The sequence below is a fragment of the Pantherophis guttatus genome, chromosome 1, assembly GCF_059756535.1.
Source record: "Pantherophis guttatus breed Tessera chromosome 1, ASM5975653v1, whole genome shotgun sequence".
Taxonomy (NCBI): Eukaryota; Metazoa; Chordata; class Lepidosauria; order Squamata; family Colubridae; genus Pantherophis; species Pantherophis guttatus.
Window position 1 is genome coordinate 254,045,517 of NC_142063.1, and position 20,155 is coordinate 254,065,671.

Genomic DNA, 20,155 nt, shown 5'->3' on the forward strand with positions numbered 1-20,155 from the left:
AATCTATCCTAGGATAAACAAACATGCAGCATAAGTGAAATTTAGCTTTGACAGTTTACTTTTGGTGCTGCTTATTGGAAAACATGGCAGTATTGGGACACACAGGTCTATCCAACAATGGGTTAAGCTTGAAGAGAGGAACTACATGTCTCATATTGTTTCTATTGACATGCAAAACAATAGTATATAATACAATAGGTAGATAATATAGATATATTTGTCATTTTTTTTTCTTTTTTGGAAAGAAAAATTTTCTACAATTTCTTTATGATTTATTTCTCTTAAATAAATTTTGGTGTAGCGATAATTTAGAAACCAGGAGACTGTGAGCTCTAGTCTTGATAGTTGGTTGCCCAGAAAGCTGGCTGGGTGTCTTTGGGTATTCACTCTCTCTCAGCCTAACTTACCTCACAAGGTTTTTTGTTGGCAGGGAAAATAGGAGGAGGAAGGTGTGGTGGATATATTAGCTGCCTCCACTTACTTAGAAAATGAAAAAGGTTGGATAAAAGAACCAGTTTACTCTAGGGATTAAGGCACCAGGCTAGAAAACAGGAGACTGAGTTCAGGTGATGCCTTAGCCATAAAAGCCAGCTGGGTGAGTTTGGATCAGTTACTCTCCCTCAGCTCAATCCACCTCACAGAGTTGTTGTGGGGAAAATCGGAGGAGGAAGGTATATTAAGTATGTTTATTTCCTTGAGTTATTTGGAAAAATAATAAAGGCAAGATACAAATTAAATAAATAAATAGATAAAAATCTGATGAAATAAAAAATATTTAAGTATTAGTGCTGCTTTTGTGGTTGAAAGAGGATCCAAACTTTCACCTGTTTTTAGCCTACAAAAATATATGTTCAATATACTAGACCTAACTTTAGAGTTCTATAGTTAGAAAGTTGTTGGCTCGTCATGCTGATAACTGAACAGCAAAATATCTTTGTTTGTTCTGATGCTGTTATTCTTGCTTCCTGATTCAGACCAAATGGGAAACCATAATTAATTGAAGACTTCCTGCCTGTTTGCCAGGAAGGGAGGAGCTGGAGAGTGCTGGTTTGGGTGAAAGCTCTTTCATACCTTTTTAAGATGAGATGTGATTATCCAGGCTTCCTTAATAATTGTTCTGATTGCCTCTCAAACAACTTCTTTGTGTGCCTGTTTGGCTGTGAGTTGAAAGCAAAAGAGAGCTATTTTAATACTACCCCACTTTACATTAGAGCAGATCTGGGCATTAATGGTCGCTGGGCCACATCTGGCCCTTTGGCTGTCCCTATCTGGCTCTCTTGAAGTCAATTCAAATTAGAAATCAGATATAAATAAGTGAGTCTCACAAGGTGGGAGAAGAAGCTAAGTCAGGTCCAGTTCTGTGCACTCGCCATGCACTCCGTCAATCAACTGGCAGTTGTGGGAGGGTGAGGAGAAAATGTGCTTTTCTACACTTGCACAGCGCTTGCCCCTGGCCTGGAGTAGCCTAAGGTGATGATGACAGTAGTCGTCGCATAAGGGGACCTGGGTTCAGTCACCCACTGCTGCTTTGGTCTAAGAGTGGCCCTGAGGGTAGAGCATAGTCAGGAACTATTGGTTCAGCCCTCCACAACAGTCCAGTTTCTCATGCGGCCCCTTGGGAAAATTAATTGCCCATCCCTGCATTACACATATAGCTAATATGAGAATCACTTGGTAATTCCCAAATGAGTACAAACCTCTGCTGTAAGAATTGCCTGAAGCAGAAATCATCGAATTATCCTGTTTCTTTGCTATAAGGGAATTAGTCATGTTGTAGCTGAGAAAGTAGAGAATGACATTTATTGTTATTCCTCTATTCATTGCATAGATTTTTCCTCTACAGCTTCCTCAGTCAAAGAAAATAGAGAAGGGATAGGGTTACATCCCTTCCCCTTGCCTAAATTTCACAGATTTGGAGAAAATGAGTCAGTTGATCTTCTGAACAATGCAATTCTGTGTTTATATGGGTTATTTTAATTTTTCCGTGAATGTGGCTTGCTTTGATGCAGGCTAGGCTTACCTGGCAAGAGTCTTGGCAAGAATCTATTCGAAAGCAACTAGATTGCTGTAGTGTCCTGACCTGCCCTTAAAAAAATCCTTAATAAAGAATGATTAAGGTAGAGTCTAAGAATAAAGGCAGTTTCAGCAGGGTGTTTATTTTTTTATAGAATTAGGTTGTTCATGTCCGATAAATTTGATATTTCCAGTTATGGGGGAATTCTTTACATATTGCTCCAATTATTGTCTGTTTACAATAAAGTAAAAATTATAGTTCTTCAGCTGATGTTGGCCTTGCAGTTTGCAGTTTACGATACGTAGAGAAGATGGACTGTGATATATCCTTTGGTCTTGACTGTGGTAGAAATAGCTAGATAAAGATCATATGGAACCTGACTAAATTATACAAAGGAAAAAGCTTTGCTGCGCATGATGTGGGTGAGACCTGTCTCAGCTTGAAGGTCTAAGTAAGAACGATCCTTAACTCCTTTTAATGAGAAAGGTATAGTTTACTAGAAGACAAGTGAATTACCGTACTACATAACCAGAAATGAGAAATCGCACACCAAAAGCCTCAAGTGTAATTTTTCCCTCCATTAGTTGTCTCCCATCACTGGGCTCCACAAATCCAATCAAATTCAAATAAGATATTTGTAGAACGATCACTTCGGGCTTTTTTGCATATAACTTTAGAATAGGGGTAGATCTATGGGTCACACATGTGGCATGGGTTCCACCAACCCAGTTTTGTGACTGGTAGATTCCATACGTTTTCCTCCCCTGCTTTTCGAAGTCAAATTAAGGAGAAATATAAATAGCAAAAGCATTTAGACTTATATACCGCTTTACAGTGCTTTACAGCCCTCTCTAAGCAGTTTACAGAGTCAGCATATTGCCCCCAACAGTTTAGGGCTTCATTTTACCCACCTTGGAAGGCTGGAAGGCTGAGTCAACCTATATAAATGTGCAACCATTAATCAAAACAGTTTAAAAATTCAGTGTTGTCCCCTGGATTGCATGCTTCTTCACTAAATTTTAAGGAATAGGGTTAGAAAACATTTTTACCAACTGTTAATCCAGGCAGCATAAACAATAGTTGGGATCTGTCTTAGGATACTGTAATCAGTGTCTCCACCTATCTATTCCCACATCTCTACCTTAACAGGCATTTGCTTATTGCTGTCATTATTATTAGGATGATTTTATTTATACCTTTGTATCCCATATGAAGTGAGTGTAACAAATACAGAAGTAATTGAGCATGTATCTTGCTTTAGAAAGCTGCTAGCACAAAGGAGCAGGCAGCATTTTTAATCCTTTAAAAAAAATAAATATAGCTGAAAATCAGTTTCAACTTGAGTGTTTCTGTTTTGTAGAGATCAGAATGTCTGCTGATGAGTGTCTGGTTGAATGTCATAGCCCAAGGCAACAGAAAAATGCTGGAAGACAGGAAAGTTTATATGAGCCATGCTGACATAACTGGAAAGCAATATGCAGCCAATCCTTGTTTAACTTGCAAATGTCAAAAGGGCTTTTCTCAATGTGTTAAGCTACAGTTTCTGGTTTAAATTCATGGTTTGGCTGCTGTTGTCATATAGTGCCAAATTATCACGAAAAACATGTGAAACAACATTAGTAATTGTTGCTCTGCTTTTTCTTTCAGATGATAACCAAACCAAAACAAATGAGAAGAAAGAAAAAAAAATGGTCACTCAGAAACCCCAGGGTACAATTGAGTACATGGTAAGACTTGATTAGGAATTTTTGGACATGGGAGTTGTGGAAATGCCTACTCTTCCCTAATTTGTATACTTGAAATGTCACTAAATTGATAATAGTTTCATGTTAACTATAAAGTTATATGCTAATAAGGGGAGAAAATCTTTTTCTCTAACTGTAACTGAAGCACATAAAATAAAGCAACTTAGCATATGATGTGTCATTTCTTGAGTATTCTCTGTGTATGTGATTTCCCCTGACAATGTATAAAATCCATTTGTAGCTTCTGTAAACATTTTAAGTGTTTTTTCTATTTGTACCATTTTCCTACTAGAGATATCCACTTTGCCAACTGCTATGCCGTTCCAATTGTTTAGTGGTATTTTCTGAGCCAAATAACAGCTGTAGGAGACAATTTTTCATGGGAGATTTAAAACATGTTTTTTCATGTAACAATATTTGATGTCAGTTAATTAGAAACCAAGCTGAGTAGCATTGAACTTCCTCCACGCACACATGCTGAAAAATAAGTGAAATTATTTTGCAAAGGAAGAAATTAAGAACCACTCCATTCCTATTTCTTTTTGATTTATTAGGTTGATTGCACAAATAGTTGAATAATAGCTGTTTTTGTTGTAGTTTACTTAAGTTTCCTTTAAGTAACCTATAGGGCAAATGAAAGCACAATTTTATATACCAATGTAGATTTTCCATGTGTGGAATGTGGAATATTTGTTAACATATATAAGATACTATGTAGGACATCTTATGTAGGTGCTTACGCGGTAGGGGAAATTATTAGGAGCCAGAATGGGAGGGGTATTTCCTGCCAGTGAGAAACCACCTATTCTATACCTCAAGAGGAAATGCTGCAAAACAGGAAGTTATTCAGGTTGCTTTGAACTCTATTAACCACATGAGTGTGTCTGTGCATATGTGTGTGTGTGCGTGCATCCAAGGGACAGAGGAGTCTAGCAGTTGGTGAATCTTTGTGTGTGGAAAATTCTGACTGTGCAAATGAGGTGTTGTAGCTATCGCATGCGATGGCTGTTCTGGAGGGGAGAAGCTATCTTTTCAAACTCACAGATACTTTCCATAAATAATTTTGGAAATTGGTGTGTCTTAACTGCCATCCGATCTTTAGCATAATATTTATGTACTAGGATTGTTGTTTTGTTATCCACCAAAATTAGATATGTTTTATGTGTTGGAATACATATTCTTGGCAGTTTTGAAAGGACAAATATAAAACTAGATTTCAAGACTGCTGGATTGGAATGGGTTTAGATGAAAAAACAACAGTGAATAATCTACTTACTCTATGATGCATGCATATATAATACTGGGTAGAAAAGGGATGGAATCAGATTTGCTTTGAATTAGAAACCATTGAGTTCTGCAGCTTTACCCATACTCCTTAAAATGTTTTTCTAGTGGGATTGACCTATGAGACTGTTGCATCAAAACATAATAAGAATCACATAGTATCTCCGTGATTTAGATTTAGAATATAAATTTATTGTTTTTGTCCATAAATCATAATTTAGATGTTTTTGGCTATACATGTGCATACACATATTTATTCACAAAAAAAAATCCATCCTCAGTGAAGATTTCCCTAATGTGACTAAGTTTTTATGGTTTGACCAATATGCTCCTGGTTAATTGTGAAGCAGTATCCGCATGGTTGAAAGTGGGGCAAAAGGAGTAAATTTCATATTGACTGTTGCAAAATGATTGCCTCTTCATACAGTTTGGTAATCAGTATAGTTGGGACAAAGACAGAAGGAACCAAAAGTCATCCAGTGGTGACTACACAGATAATCAGTCACTGTGCTGTGGGTTGAAAATTTCTGATGTCTTTGTGGGCTCAATATCTGAAATAAGAAGTTGTTTTTCTATATTCCAAAACAGTTTTGCAGCAGTCCCTAAATCTAGACCAGATATTTGTTTTAAAGAGGCATGATTGATTAAAATATGTTTTGAAATTTAAACTTTCTGTCTTCTCTATTTTAGGCTGGAAGCCAAGACACCTTAAACAGCATAGCCCTGAAGTTTAACATAACTCCAAATAAACTTGTGGAACTCAATAAGCTTTTCACACACACAATTGTTCCAGGCCAGGTAATTATGACAAGAGGAAATTTCACTTGAAAATATTTGATTTGTGCTAACTTCTTTAAAAGAACTTTTGATAAGAGAAGTGATAACTTTAGATGTATGGCTGGTAGAGAGCAACAGCTTCCAGTTTACCTCTACAATAACTCAGATTTATTATTTTGGTCTGTGGTTTATATTATATGCCTACTCTGAATTAATCAAATAGTCATAGAGTCCTATTGCTTCCCATTATTTTATGAATGTTGGTCAAGCTACACCCTGATTTTATGGATGCTGTTTGTAATCATCAGACTAATGCTTGCATGTGTGAGCATTGTTTTTTTTAAAAAAAAACCCTTACTGTGAATAGACGCCTTACTACAGTTCATCATTTTGAACATTCTGTCAGTTTGTTACATCTTATAACCTTGCAAAAGAAGTAACAATCTTGATATTCTAACTGCTCAAAGATTTTATATTCCTATTATTCTGAACCAGTAATTCCAGATGAATATCATCTACATACATACACACACACGCACATATACATAAAATTGGAAGAGCAATTTCAGAGTAGAAACCATGGTTGCAAACACAAATTTTGACTATTTCCATAAAAACAGGAAGTGTTGGATCCTACCAAGATCATTCAACATATATGCTGAGAGACCACATTGTAATACTGAACAAATTATTTCAATAGAAAGTAATTTTTACCCTGAGAAAGTGATGCGGTCTGAAACATTTTAGTGTGTTTACTAGATACTGTGTTTCCCCGAAAATAAGACCCTGTCTTATATTTTTTTGAACCCTGAAATAAGCGCTTGGCCTTATTGCCATGCACTCAAAAGCCTGATTGGGCTTATTATCAGGGGGTGTCTTATTTTGGGGGAAACAGGATAGGACTCTTCCCTTGAGCCTTCCTGTCACTCTGCATTATTTGAAGGCACCCTATGTGATATAGCCACATTTTTCTGATAACTTGGAATAATAGGAATATCAATAGTAGGAAAAGAATGTTCCTGTGGCACTCATTTTCCCTGACAGCGCCTATAACGTTTTTAAAGTAATTTCATAGTTCACTGGAACACAATTTAACAACCATTGTTTCGCATAATGAAACTAATTAGATCCAGAAATCTCCATTTCTAGATTTCAGTTGTTTGTGATTTAAGCTGCAGGGAATTTTCTTATGTTGATGCTACTGAAAGCTATAAACTTTTAATATTTTGTGTGGAAATTTTAAAATTGAGATTAAATCATTTTCTATTTTTGGCATATCTTGTCCCACGGGTATCTTCTACCATATGTAAAGGGTAAGTCATGGTGGATATTAAGCAGATCACCACATGATCCTGCCGATTTTACAACCTTTTTTGCTTGTGGTAGGTTAGATTGTTACTTTGGTAATGGAGCACATGTTTAGTATGGGTTGTTTTTCAATAGATTTGTGTTTTTGATTGACCTTTATTTTACCTTTATTTTCTCTGCTGATGAGGATATCCAGGAAGGATAATGTGTTGTTGTTTTCATTTTCCCTTGTGAATTTTATTTCTTTGAAGATAACAGAATAATAGAGTTGGAAGGGACCTTGGAGGTCTTCGAGTCCAAACCTGTGCTCAGGCAGCAAACTCTATACCATTTCAGACAAATGGTTGTCCAATCTCTTCTTAAAAACTTTTAGTGTTGCAGCATTCACAACTTCTGAAGGGAAGTCGTTCCACTGATTAATTGTTCTAGCTGTCAGGAAATTTCTCCTTAGTTCTAGGTTGCTTCTCTCCTTGATTAGTTTCCATCCATTTCTTCTTGTCCTGCCTTTAGGTGCTTTGGAGAATAGCTTGACTCCCTCTTCTTTGTGGATATTGGAGATAAACTGCTATTATGTCACCTCTAGTCCTTTTTTTCATTAAACTAGACATACCCAATTCCAGCAACCATTCTTTATATTATATTATATGTTGTTGATCATTTCATATATCTGCTCTAGTTGTTCCTTTTTAAATTATTTATTTATTTATTAAATTTATATGCTACTCTTCTTGCTATCCAGAGTGACTCTGGGTGGCTTATGGTGCACCTGATAATATACAATACTCAAGCTTTAGTGAAGAACCCTGAAAAGAAACAGAATTTATTTCTAAGTAAATGTAGAAAAGATTTTAGTGATTTTTATTTTCTGTTGTTTTAAATACTTACACATGGATTCATTACAGAAATCAAATTAATTGCATATGCCAGTTTTTAAAAAATATTTGTAATCAAATTAGAAATGAAAATTGTCTATTGCAACCTTCCCTATCCCTTTGTTCTGTGACTGAGCTGAATAACAATTCCCATAATACCATGTTAGTTACATTGAAGTCTAATGCACCTTGAGGACAGTAGATTGATGATGGCTGAAGAAAATAATGAAATCCAATAACCAGTAATTATTGGTAGATTGTATTTTAAAATAACTCTCTACAATTCATATTTAATCTTAATAGTGGCCATAATATTTATCATGTTAATGTTCCACTTTTCCCCCCCCTTAAACTAGGTACTATATGTGCCAGATACTTCAAGAGTAATTTCCTCAAGTTCTGGTATTCCTGTTTCACCTTCATCATCAGATGCAGAATACGATAAGCTTCCGGTAAGATTTGCATAAGGTTTGAATTGAGGTTAACATTTAGAGACAGAATATGTTGCGGTAAAACTTGTATAGTTTGTGTCATGTGTGCTTGTGTGCCTCTTTGTGTGTGTGCATGTGCATATACGAATGATACAAGTTTTTCTGAAAGTAAACTCTATGAAAGCTTATTCTATAATATATAAATTAGCATGATTAGATATTTCTCCAGAAAGACTTCATGGGGTTTAAGAGATTTACTAAAATTGATTAAACATTTAGGCTGCCTCTAAAAACTATCCATTTCACTATCCTAAAAATAATGCAATTCATTAACAAAATCGCAATAACATTGGAACTGCTTTACATTGGGGCATACATTCTTTTCTGGCTAGATACAGGTCATTGTCTACATATAATACAATATAATACAATATATAATACAGTACAATAGATACAAATTCAAAGTAAACCGCTCCAGACTCAATTGCAGAAAATACGACTTCAGCAACAGAGTGGTCAATGCCTGCAACTTACTACCTGACTCTGTTGTTACATCCTCAAACCCCCAAAACTTTAACCTTAAACTGTCTACCATGGACCTCACTCCATTCTTAAGAGGTCTGTAAGGGGGCGTGCATAAGCGCACCAGCATGCTTACCGTCCCTGTCCTAGTGTTCCCATTTATTCTTACTCATTTATTATGTATATACTTATACCTGTTTATATGTTATGTTTATATGTTATGTTCTTACTTACACTTGTTTTCTCATACATTTATTTATTTATTTATTTCAATTTGTATACCGCCCTTCTCCTAGTGGACTCAGGGCGGTGAACAGCCAGAACTAAAACACATGCCAATACAAAATTTAAAATTATTAAAAGAATTACATAACTGGCCCAATTTAAAACAATTCAATTAAAACCCAATGACAGTTTAAAAACTAAAAAACTAAAAAAGACTAAAAAAGGGGGAGGGGGTTCACGCCAGCCCTGCTTGATGGAAAAGAAAAGTTTTCAGGGCACGGCGAAAGACCCGGAGATCCGATATCCTTCGTATCTCCAGGGGCAAATCATTCCAGAGGGCAGGAGCTGCCACAGAGAAGGCCCTCCCCCTGGGGGTCGCCAGCCGACATTGCCTGGCTGACGGCGCCCTGAGGAGTCCCTCTCTGTGGGTGCGTACTGGTCGGTGGGAGGCTATCGGCGGCAGAAGGCGGTCCTGCAAATACCCAGGTCCTATGCCATGGAGCGCTTTAAAGGTGGTAACCAACACCTTGAAGTGCACCCGGAAGACAACTGGAAGCCAATGCAGCTCACGCAGGAGAGGTGTCACATGGGAGCGCCCCCTCGCTCCCATAATCCCCCGCGCGGCCGCATTCTGCACCAGTTGGAGCCTCCGGGTGCTCCTCAAGGGGAGCCCCATGTAGAGAGCATTGCAGTAGTCCAGGCGGGAAGTGACGAGTGCCTGAGTGACTGTGTGTAAGGAGTCCCAATCCAGAAAGGGACACAACTGGCGAATCAGGCGGACCTGATAAAACCCCCCCTGGCCACGGCCGTCATATGCTCTTCTAAAGACAGCCGTGCATCCAGGAGGACGCCCAAGTTGCGAGCCCTATCCGTGGGGGCCAATAACTCGCCCCCAATATCCAGCGATGGCACCAGCTGGCTATATCGGGACGCCGGAAGCCACAGTCACTCGGTCTTGGAAGGGTTGAGTTGAAGCCTGTTACTCCCCATCCAGATCCGCACGGCCTCCAGGCACCGGGACATCACTTCAAGGGCATCGTTGGGATGGCCTGGGGTGGAGATGTACAGCATGCTTGACAAAATTAATTAATTAATTAAAAATAAAATAAAATATATCGAATATATTTTGGCATATATTCATGTGTACAGGTAGCCCTCAATTTATGACCACAATTGAATCCAAAATTTCTGTGGCTAAGTGAGACATTTGTTAAGTGAGTTTTGCTCCATTTTATGACCTTTCTTGCCACATTTGTTAAATGAATCACTGCAGTTGTTAAATTAGTAACATGGTTATAAAGTAAATCTGGCTTCTGTGATGACTTTGCTTGTCAGAAGATTGCAAAAGGTGATCATATAACCCCAGGACACTGCAATCATCCTAAATTCGAGTCAGTTGCCAAGCGTCCGAATTTTGATCATGTGACCATGGGGATGCTGCAATGGTCATATGAAAAACAATCATACGTCACTTTTTTCAGTACTGTTGTAATTTCAAATTTTCACTAAAGGAACTATTGTAAGTTGAGGACTACTTGTACAAGATTTTGCCCCCAAGCAGTCCTGGCTGTATTGAGATTGATGCCTTCTTTCAACCCACTGATTTGATACAGCTTTGATTTCTGGGGAGGGAAAACTAGAGCTGTACCACTAGCTTGCTGTCCTCTTCTTACTTAATTTCCCTGTGTAGTAGCCACTACTATCACCATCAGTTTTCTGAAAGATCAATATAAAAATGAAGGATCATCATCATTTTATGCCAGGATTGCGCCAGTTCTCAAGAATGGCAATACTGACATTTTTAAAAAGATGCAGTTCCTCTGTGGCCTTAACTTTCTCACCAACAATAGAAGAAGAAGAAAAAACCCAGCAGTGGTATCCTCCTTTAAAGGCAAAGTTGATATAAAAACAGGTTTATAGATATCCTGTTGTTGGCCTATTTCTGGCAATGGCTGATGCATTTTCAAGTTGTATAACAAACATGAGTTTCGTGTTATTGGAAGACTGTTTTTATAGAAAGCATACATAATATAACAATAATAACTATTATGGATACTGGTTTGGAAACCTAAATTTCCTTTCCTGGAGACAACAGCTTCTGTTCAGGGAATGGGCTTCCCTACAGCCCCCTTAGTCCTGGAAACTCTCTACTTCTCAAACATTTCCTCAGGCCTTTGAAATGATATCAAATATATGATGAATGTTCCTGATTTTTGCAGAGGGACGGATTAGTAACGATCGCATTCACCTATATGAATGAACTCCTAATTTAAGTCATTGCTATTTGTCTAATTTTATTTTTGAAGGATGCTGATTTAGCCAGAAGGGCTTGCAGACCACTTCAGAGAGTTACATCGTCCACCTCAGAGGAAGATGAACCTGTGTATAAGTTTTTAAAAATGAATTGTCGTTACTTCACAGATGGCAAGGTAGAGAATTTATATAATTTCCAGCAGATTTGCTTCCTATGTGAAAGACCAATTACAAATTAGTATACCAAATGATATATTAATCTGGAAATACCCATGTTTTCCTGAAAATAAGACCCGATCTTAAATTAATTTGTGCTTCAAAAGACACATTAGGATTTATTTTCCGATTAGGTCTTATTTTCAGAGAAATACAGTACTAAATGCATCTGTTTGACTGACAAGGTTAACTGGTGCTTATTTTTGGGGTAGGGCTTATATTATGAGCATCCTGAAAAATCATGCTAGGGCTTATTTTCCAGTTGGGTCTTATTTTCGGGAAATGGGTATGTTCACCAGATGGTAAAAAGGAGCAGACCTTTAATGAGCTAAAAAAAGAAAAAGGTAAAGGTTCCCCTCGCACATACGTGCTAGTCGTTCCTGACTCTAGGGGGCGGTGCTCATCTCCGTTTCAAAGCCGAAGAGCCAGTGCTGTCCGAAGATGTCTCCGTGGTCATGTGGCTGGCATGACTAAATGCCAAAGGCGCACGGAATACTGTTACCTTCCCACCAAAGGTGGTCCCTATTTTTTACGTGCTTTTGAACTGCTAGGTTGGCAGAAGCTGGGACAAGTAATGGGAGCTCACCCCGTTTTGCAGCACTAGGGATTCGAACTGCTGAACTGCCGACCTTTTGATTGACAAGCTCAGCGTCGTAGCCACTGAGCCACCCCGTCCCATTTAATGAGATAAAGAGATATTTTAATAATGCATTTGTCTTGCAAAAAGATTCAAAAGAACATCATAATACTAACCAGGTGAGGCTGTGCTATAGGTCCCTAACATAAATGGCACTAATCTTGTTTTGATTGCGTCTTTAAAATTGTCTATTGAAATAATTTAAGAAGCCCCACCCACTTGCTTCTTATTTTATCACCAAGAAATAGTTCATTTCAGATATGGTAGATTGAGTTATAGAATTCATATTCTAACCCTAAATCTCTTTATCGAGATAGAAAAGCAAAGGCTTAACCAGTCTCCTGAATTCCAGGAGGGAAGAATGTTCCAAAGAGTGGGGTCAAGAAATAAAAATGCCTAAAGTCCTGTCAGATGGCATTCTTGAGTCAATGGGATCTGGAAAGAATAGACCCTGTTCAGTAGATTGCATGGGCAGAAGAGATGCCTCTGGAAGGCAAGCTACCATCATCATTCTCAGCTCCAGCATAGCCCAGTCCAGTCCAGCTCAGCTCATAATTTGTTCCTAAATGGTTATTTGAAACAATTTGGGGTGAGTTTTAAGGGTGGAAATGGCAGTAAAAAACCACTCTCCTTGTGTGCTATCAAATTGGTGTTGATCTTTAGTTATCATGTGGCTAGATTTTCTCTATGGTGATTTGTTCCCAACCTAGTTCTTTCAGTGGTACACGTATCAACACTGTACATGAATTCATCCACTTTGCTCTAGACAATTTCTTCTTCTTTTTTCTTGTATCTTTTCCATCATTAGAGCCTTCTCCAGAGAGGTTGGTCTTCGTCTAATGTATCTGAAGTAAGATTTAGCCAGATCATTGTGCCTTGAATGATAATTTCGGACTGATTTGTTCAGTGTTCCATTTATTTGTTTTCTTGGCTGTTTTAGGATTGTTCTCCAATACCATGTTTAAAAACTACTCTTTCTGTCCTGTTGTTTGAAAGTCCCACTTTCACTTCCATAGTTTGTTCAGGTAAAACCATTACCTGCATGACCGTGATCTTTTTATGTATAGGCACAATGTGTATCTGAATATCTTTTCCAAAGCCTTCATGGTTACACTTCCAATGCTAGCCTGTATTTTTTAATGTTGGTTCCTTTAGTGTTGATACTTGATCCTAAAAAGCAGAAAGTATCCATCACTTTAATATCTTAATTCTAAGTCAATTCTAAGGCTGATTGTTGTACCTATTGTCATTAGATTGGCCTTGTTTACATTTCATCTTAATTTCATTTTTTTCACTGTGTTCCTTGACTAGAACTTGCAAATCATTTGCATTTTCAGCTATCAGAGTAGTATCATTTCCATAACACAGGTTACTGATGCTTTTTCCCTCCAGTTTTAAAACCATGCTCATCTTCTTCCAATCCATCTTCCCTCTGTATATATTCAGCATGTAGTTTGAATAAATAAAGGGAGAATAACCAGGCTTTTCTCACTCCTTTGCCAACCTACAGCCAGTCTATTTCATCATGTTCTGACCATACTTTGGCTTCCTCACCTGTGTGTAAGTTTTTCCAAGGGCAATGAAATGTTCTGAAGTCTCATTTTTCTAAGCAGATTCCACAGCTTCACATGATCAATGCAATGGAAGGTCCTCCTATAATCAATTAAGCACATACTAACTTCTTTTGGGCATTCTTTGTCTTTCTCAATTAATATTAATAATATGCTTAGTACTGCACCAAAAATATTTCAGTCTTGCCTCTTATGATAATGCTACCACCTTACCATCTCTTGTAGCACTTTGGAAATCAGGAGCTAAACTGTGGCCCCCAGTACTGCTCTTTTAATAGATTTTTATTAATTGTTTGGAGTCTTTATATCACAGATATAAAACATTTTAATTGAGATCATAGATTCTATTTTTTTATAGACAACTTGTATTCCCAGTCTCCTGTGACTATTCTGAGCTTCCTTGATAAAATCGTTGATAAAGAAAGGTTAGGCTGAAATTGTTTTTGGAAAAGGGTCCTTCAAATATTTTCCTTGGGGTGATTAAGATTTCTAAGACAAAGAAAAGCTAGGCTGAAACTGTTTTGGAAAAAGAACCTTCAAATACTTTTGTTGGGGTGATTAAGACCTAAAACTATTTGCCCCTCTTATGATCACAATTTTTATGTATACATGTAAGCAAAAGAAAAGTAAGTGATCTAAAAGCTGCTGGGAAGAGAAGAGAGTGTTCAGTTCTCTCCTAATCTGTTCCATCTACAGTATATTATCATAATGTTCTCTAACCACATTCTCTTTGCCTAATTCCAAGTCCGTATTTCTTGTGGCCTTTTTTGTCCTCGAGTATATATGTAATATGTAGTTAAGATATACAATAGAACCATTTAAATGGCTTCTCTGTTCTAGAACAATTAAAAGTTCCTACTGGGAATTCTACGTCTTTGAACTCAAATCAATTAAAGCTAGGGCTTGCAGCCAAAATCAGAAAATGTTTTGGACTGTTTTCCTTTGGACTCTCATTAATTAACAAGCTGTAGCTTCTCCTTCGCTGCAACCCAGGATGAAAGTTAAATACCTTGATCCCTTTTTATAACTGTGGCCTTGTCTGCTGAAGATAGATGTGTTTTGAAAATCTTTTATCTTGGCTCAGTTGTTTTAGCTGAGATTCCCCCCCCCCATTCCTCCTCACTGAGCACTTGAGAAGAAAACAAAATTACATTAGAGAAGAAAAGGGAGTATAAAAAACACAGAAGGTACATTGTGTTGTCATGTTGTGACAGTGGTGGATGTGATGAATATAAGTACTAACTATCTACTTATTTTTGTTTTGTTTTTCAAGGGAGTTGTTGGAGGGGTCATGTTAGTCACTCCCAACACCATAATGTTTGATCCTCACAAGTCAGACCCTGTTGTCATTGAGAATGGCTGTGAAGAATACGGGCTCAAATGTCCCATGGAGGAGGTAGTTTCGATTGCCCTCTACAATGATATCTCTCACATGAAGATAAAAGATGCCCTTCCATCGTAAGAAGTGTTTTCTTTGTTGATTGTGCTTGACCATTATCGGGTGTATATATAATATTCAGCCAACTGGCAAGGAAAAGGAGAAGCTGGTTAAATTGTGGAGCCAAACACCACCTGACAAGAAAGGAGTGTAGAATGACAATGCAAATTTAGGCCCAAATACTATTTTTGGCAGATAACGTTTTTTTAAAAATGAGTTTTTATGTTTTGTAAATGGCATACGTTTTTAAATCCCACCTTCATTACTTTATAAGTAATTCAAGACAGCAAACATGTGTAGTACTCCTTCCTCTTCCTCTCTTTCCTCACAAAAATAACCATGTAAGGTGGGGTGGGCTGAGAGAGGTTGTCTTGCTCAAAGTTACCAGCTGGCTTTTGTGCCTACAGTGGACTCACAGATTCTTGATTTCTAGGCCAGCACCTTCATTAGACCAAAGTGGCTTCATTTGATATTATTGTTCTCTAATACATTGGTTAGGTTTTGCTAATGGTGTAACTGTTAACATGAAAAGTTGTTTTATAAGGTGCTTGACCTGTGTAAAACCAGTAGGTAAGATATTCTGTGTTAGAATTTTATAACTTCCAAAAAAGGTCATGAAAACTGAGCAGTTAAGAATTCTAAACAGAATAAAAGCTGCCAAATAGCAGGAAACCAAGGAATGACAAAGATGTTCCAGAGAACTGGCAGAGAATATAGATTTACTGAGATAATTTCTGCATGTTACTGTATCTTGCCCATGCCGTTAATTAAATTGAATGTTCTTGGCTAAGGGCTATAAGGAGGAGATCTATGATGGATTCTCCTGTCAGAAAGCAGATCTTGAAATCATTTTCTGGGAATGGGAGTAACTTCCCGCTATTACTTCATTGGAAATACACTGATAAGCAGAAAAAAGGGATCCAGGATAACTTTATGATTTGCAACGCTAGAAAGAAATTGCTTTGGATTTCTGAAAAAAAACAACAACCCAACAACACACACAAAGCCTTGTTTGAATGGGTCTTCCTATTTGTCCTCTTTAAGCAGTTCTAATATTATATTGGAAAGTGGTATTAGTTATTATTCCCTTACTGTTCTCCTTAATGGTTATTTTAATTAACCTTTTGGTGTCTAAATTTCTTAAATAGAAGCACCAACATGTCTTCATTGATAGCTTCATCCACTAAAGTTTTAGCATAAGATAACAAAAAACAACAGAGAAATCAGTTGTCTTAGATTTTTTTTTTTAACTTTACTGTGCAGAAGTTAACTTCTAGGATTGGAGATATTAAAGGGACATCAAGAAAGAGCTATAATCAAATAATCATTTCCACTAGAGACAAATGCTTGTACTTTTCAGAACATTTACCAAGAAGCACGGGTATTGAGGAAGCAATGGGGTTTTTTCCTCTGACTTGACAATATTTTTTAATTATTATTTTTAGATGGCTTTGGTTATTTGATTTTAGTAAAATTGGACAGTTAACCTGATTTAAAATTCCAGACATTTTAATAAAAACATATTTGTATGTGCTTGCTGTAGTGATTGCTACAGTTAAGATTTCATGACTGGGTCACATGTCAGTTGGGCTGTGATATAAATCTATAATTAAAATTAAATATTTTTTGTTATTATAGGCTTTGAAAAATAGGAATCTTTATGCCTGCTGCCAATTTTTTTCCCAATGTTGTAAAAAAAAAAATCTCATGATGAGATGAAATTTATTTGCTTTCCTTGCCTCCTGAAGGTTCTTTTTTGTCCCTTCTTCTTTTAAAGTATCAATAAGCTGCTTCGGATAAATTGATATCCCTACTTCCACAATTATTTCAACTTTATAATTACTTTATTTTAATTGACTTTCATTTTATTTTGAAGAAAGTTGTTTGGTTAATTCATGATCTTTCCATGTTGTTTTGGTACATTTCAGTTGATGTCTCTTTTGTTGTCATATTTGAATTTTATTTTATTATTTTTAAGTATTTAAGTTTATTTAAGTGATTATGTATTCTCATTTATTTTCATTTTGTTCTTCATTTTTAATACTCCATATACACCCTACACCTGTCCTGGCAGCGATATTCCAAAGGATCTTTGTCCTCTGTACAGGCCCGGTGAATGGGAAGATCTTGCCTCTGAGAAGGACATCAATCCTTTCAGTAAATTTAAATCCATGAACAAAGAAAAGAAGCAACAGAAACCAGACAGTTTTGTTGCTCCTAATTCCAGACCAATAAAATATTCAGACAAAGAGAAGTCTTCAGATTTCAAATTCCTGAAGCCTTCTGCAAGTCCTCCCCTAGTCACATCCGGATCAGTAGAAACACCAAAGGACTCTACTACTCCTGAGTCTTCAGAACAGGTGACTTTGAAAACTTATACTGCAGAATGTTCTGCATCAAATATAACTTCGGACTTAACCAAAGACAATTCCCTTCTGGAGGAAGATGGCTTTATTGAGGTAGACAAGACCTCATTGCAGATTGATAGTAAAATAGATTGTAGTGATGCTGGAACAGTTGATCTTCATACGGATCATTGCAAGACAAAAAAGGAGGTTCAGTTGCAAGCAAGTAACAAAGACAATTATGAGCAACCAGTGTTAGATTCATCTGGGGTAAAGCATAAATTCTCTAAGGATGATCTAGATTTAGACACCTGTGAAAAGCTGGATGCGATGCCTGAAATGAACAAGGGTGGAAGTTCACCAACTAATAAAATAGAGATGAACTTGGATGCAAACAAAGAGTTGAATAAAGACAAGCTTATTGAATTTTATCTCAATCATGATAAAGATGAACCATTGCCTATTGATTACTTACCTAAGGATGTAGTCAAGGAAGAAAAGAACAATATGCCTGTGGGCATAGACCTCACACTTAGCTCTTCAAAATCCCAATCCACTGAAGTTCTTTCTGTCAAAAAGGAAGGACTTGAATCCTGTTCTGTTGTAAGAAATGAGCCTTTGTTGGAAGCTGGCCCAGTAGCAGCAGAGAAAAAAACATGTGCAGGATTAGATACTCCTTTTTTGACATCTCATCTAGATAAGAACTCTGAAGTCAGACTGTGGCTGTTGCAGAGAGTCCAAGTGCCCATTGAAGGTAAGCCTTTTTGTCATATTTAGTTTTTTTAACCTAAATTCCTGTTTTCGCTTTGTCTACCTTCCTTATAAAGTGAATAATTTTTGATTCAGCCTGATATCCATTCTGTACATATAAATCTTGTGCTACATCATTAATTAATTAAAATTGGGCCTGGGGATGATTCAACACAAAACTTGCTTAGCATGTAAACAACTTTTTCCATTATACTGCACAATCATGTTTTTCTTATGTTAAGCTCTAATCCTCTCTGTTGTTAAGGCTAACCAAACGCCCAGAAGTAAAGATAACCTTTCAGTCACTCAGGCTTTTAAATGTTTCTTCAGAGACTGATTCAACACATTGGTTGCTATCATACTTTTGTTGTTAGACTTATGGATAATGACCAAGACAGTTGCTGAATGTATTACTTCTTGCTTATTTCTCTGCCCGTATACATATGATGAGTTTCTTAGTGCTCTAATTTCTAGGATTGTCATGACAATAACTTTTTCCAAGGTCTTGCTGCGAAATATACATATATTATCTCTCCCCCCCCTCTCTCTCCTCTGACACGCATCAAGATAGAGGCATAACATTTGTATCAGATGTAATGTTTGTGTACTATTTGTAAAAGCTTGAATTTCAAAGAAAATGTTTCTGCAGTTATCTGGAAACATACAGAATGAGTGCTTGAGCATTTCACATTAGTTTTCTCTCTCAGAAAACTTGGGCATTACAATGTGTTAAGTAAAACATGATCAGTAAGAAATAAAGAATAGCATATGGTAGATTACAGTTTAACAATCTAACTGGCAAAAGTTTTGTTTAAGTATAAAAAAACTTTCATAATGAAAGAGCAGAGATGGAATTCAACAAATTTCTCTTAACAGGGAACTAAGACTTAAGAAGTAGCCATTGAGATAGGCTTCTCACATTCTCTCACCAATATTTCTCCCTGTGGAGCAGAAAGAAGAATCCATATTTTCTATGATTTTTTTTTAATTTTAGAAATTCTGCAATTTTATTGATTAGCAACATAATGATTGTTATGTAGGAGAACTGGGTAGTATGATTTATTATTAAACTTATTGGTATTTCTATGTAAGTATTTGTTACATTATTAATCTGTTGTGTTGCTTATTGTGACTGGACAATCTCTTGAATTCAGATATGCTTCCTTCAAAAGAGGAAAAAAGCAAGACCCCACCAATGTTTCTGTGCATCAAAGTGGGCACACCTATGAGGAAGACTTTCATTTCCCAGTCAGCTGTGATGGATCAACAATATCATAAAAGACGAAAGCAACCAGAATACTGGTTTGCTGTCCCTAGAGAAAGGTATGTTCAAGGTCTTTGTGAAATGCTTCTTGGGTCCTTTTCAAAGTTTGTATAAGTGTGTGTGTTTTCAGAAACCCAGTGGCCATCTATCAAAGCGTATGCTTCTGTTGATGAAGTCATCTAAAATAAACTTGAACAATAGTCATTTGTCCTTGAAAAAAAAGTGATAATTTCCCCCTTCTTGAGAATATTCAGTCTAAAGAGCCATGGTGACGCAGTGGTTAGAATGCAGTAATGCAAGGCTAACTCACTGCCCACTCCAGGAGTTCGATTCTGAGCAGCTCATGGTTGACTCAGCCTTCCATCCTTCCAAAGTCGGTAAAATGAGGACCCAGATTGTTGGGGGCAATATGCTGACTCTGTAAACAGCTTACAGCAGGGGTGTCAAAGTCAATTTCATTGAGCGTCACATCAGGGTTGTGTTTGATCTCGGGGTGTGTGGGA

At 37.0% G+C, this 20,155-nt stretch overlaps 1 protein-coding gene across 6 annotated transcripts in view; it reads left to right on the forward strand.

The window, feature by feature from the left end:
• Window positions 1–20,155, forward strand: part of NCOA7 (nuclear receptor coactivator 7) — a 73,749-nt gene that overhangs the window by 26,145 nt on the left and 27,449 nt on the right. For 4 of the 6 annotated variants that reach the window (XM_034418742.3, XM_087882773.1, XM_034418741.3 and 1 more), the window contains 7 exons: window positions 3,662–3,741; window positions 5,734–5,841; window positions 8,357–8,452; window positions 11,485–11,607; window positions 15,129–15,313; window positions 17,368–18,392; window positions 19,543–19,711. In XM_034418742.3, coding sequence (XP_034274633.1) covers window positions 3,662–3,741; window positions 5,734–5,841; window positions 8,357–8,452; window positions 11,485–11,607; window positions 15,129–15,313; window positions 17,368–18,392; window positions 19,543–19,711 — 1,786 coding nt within the window. The remainder of the gene's footprint in view (window positions 1–3,661; window positions 3,742–5,733; window positions 5,842–8,356; window positions 8,453–11,484; window positions 11,608–15,128; window positions 15,314–17,367; window positions 18,393–19,542; window positions 19,712–20,155) is intronic. The other 2 variants (XM_034418743.3, XM_087882771.1) reach the window with 1 other exon arrangement.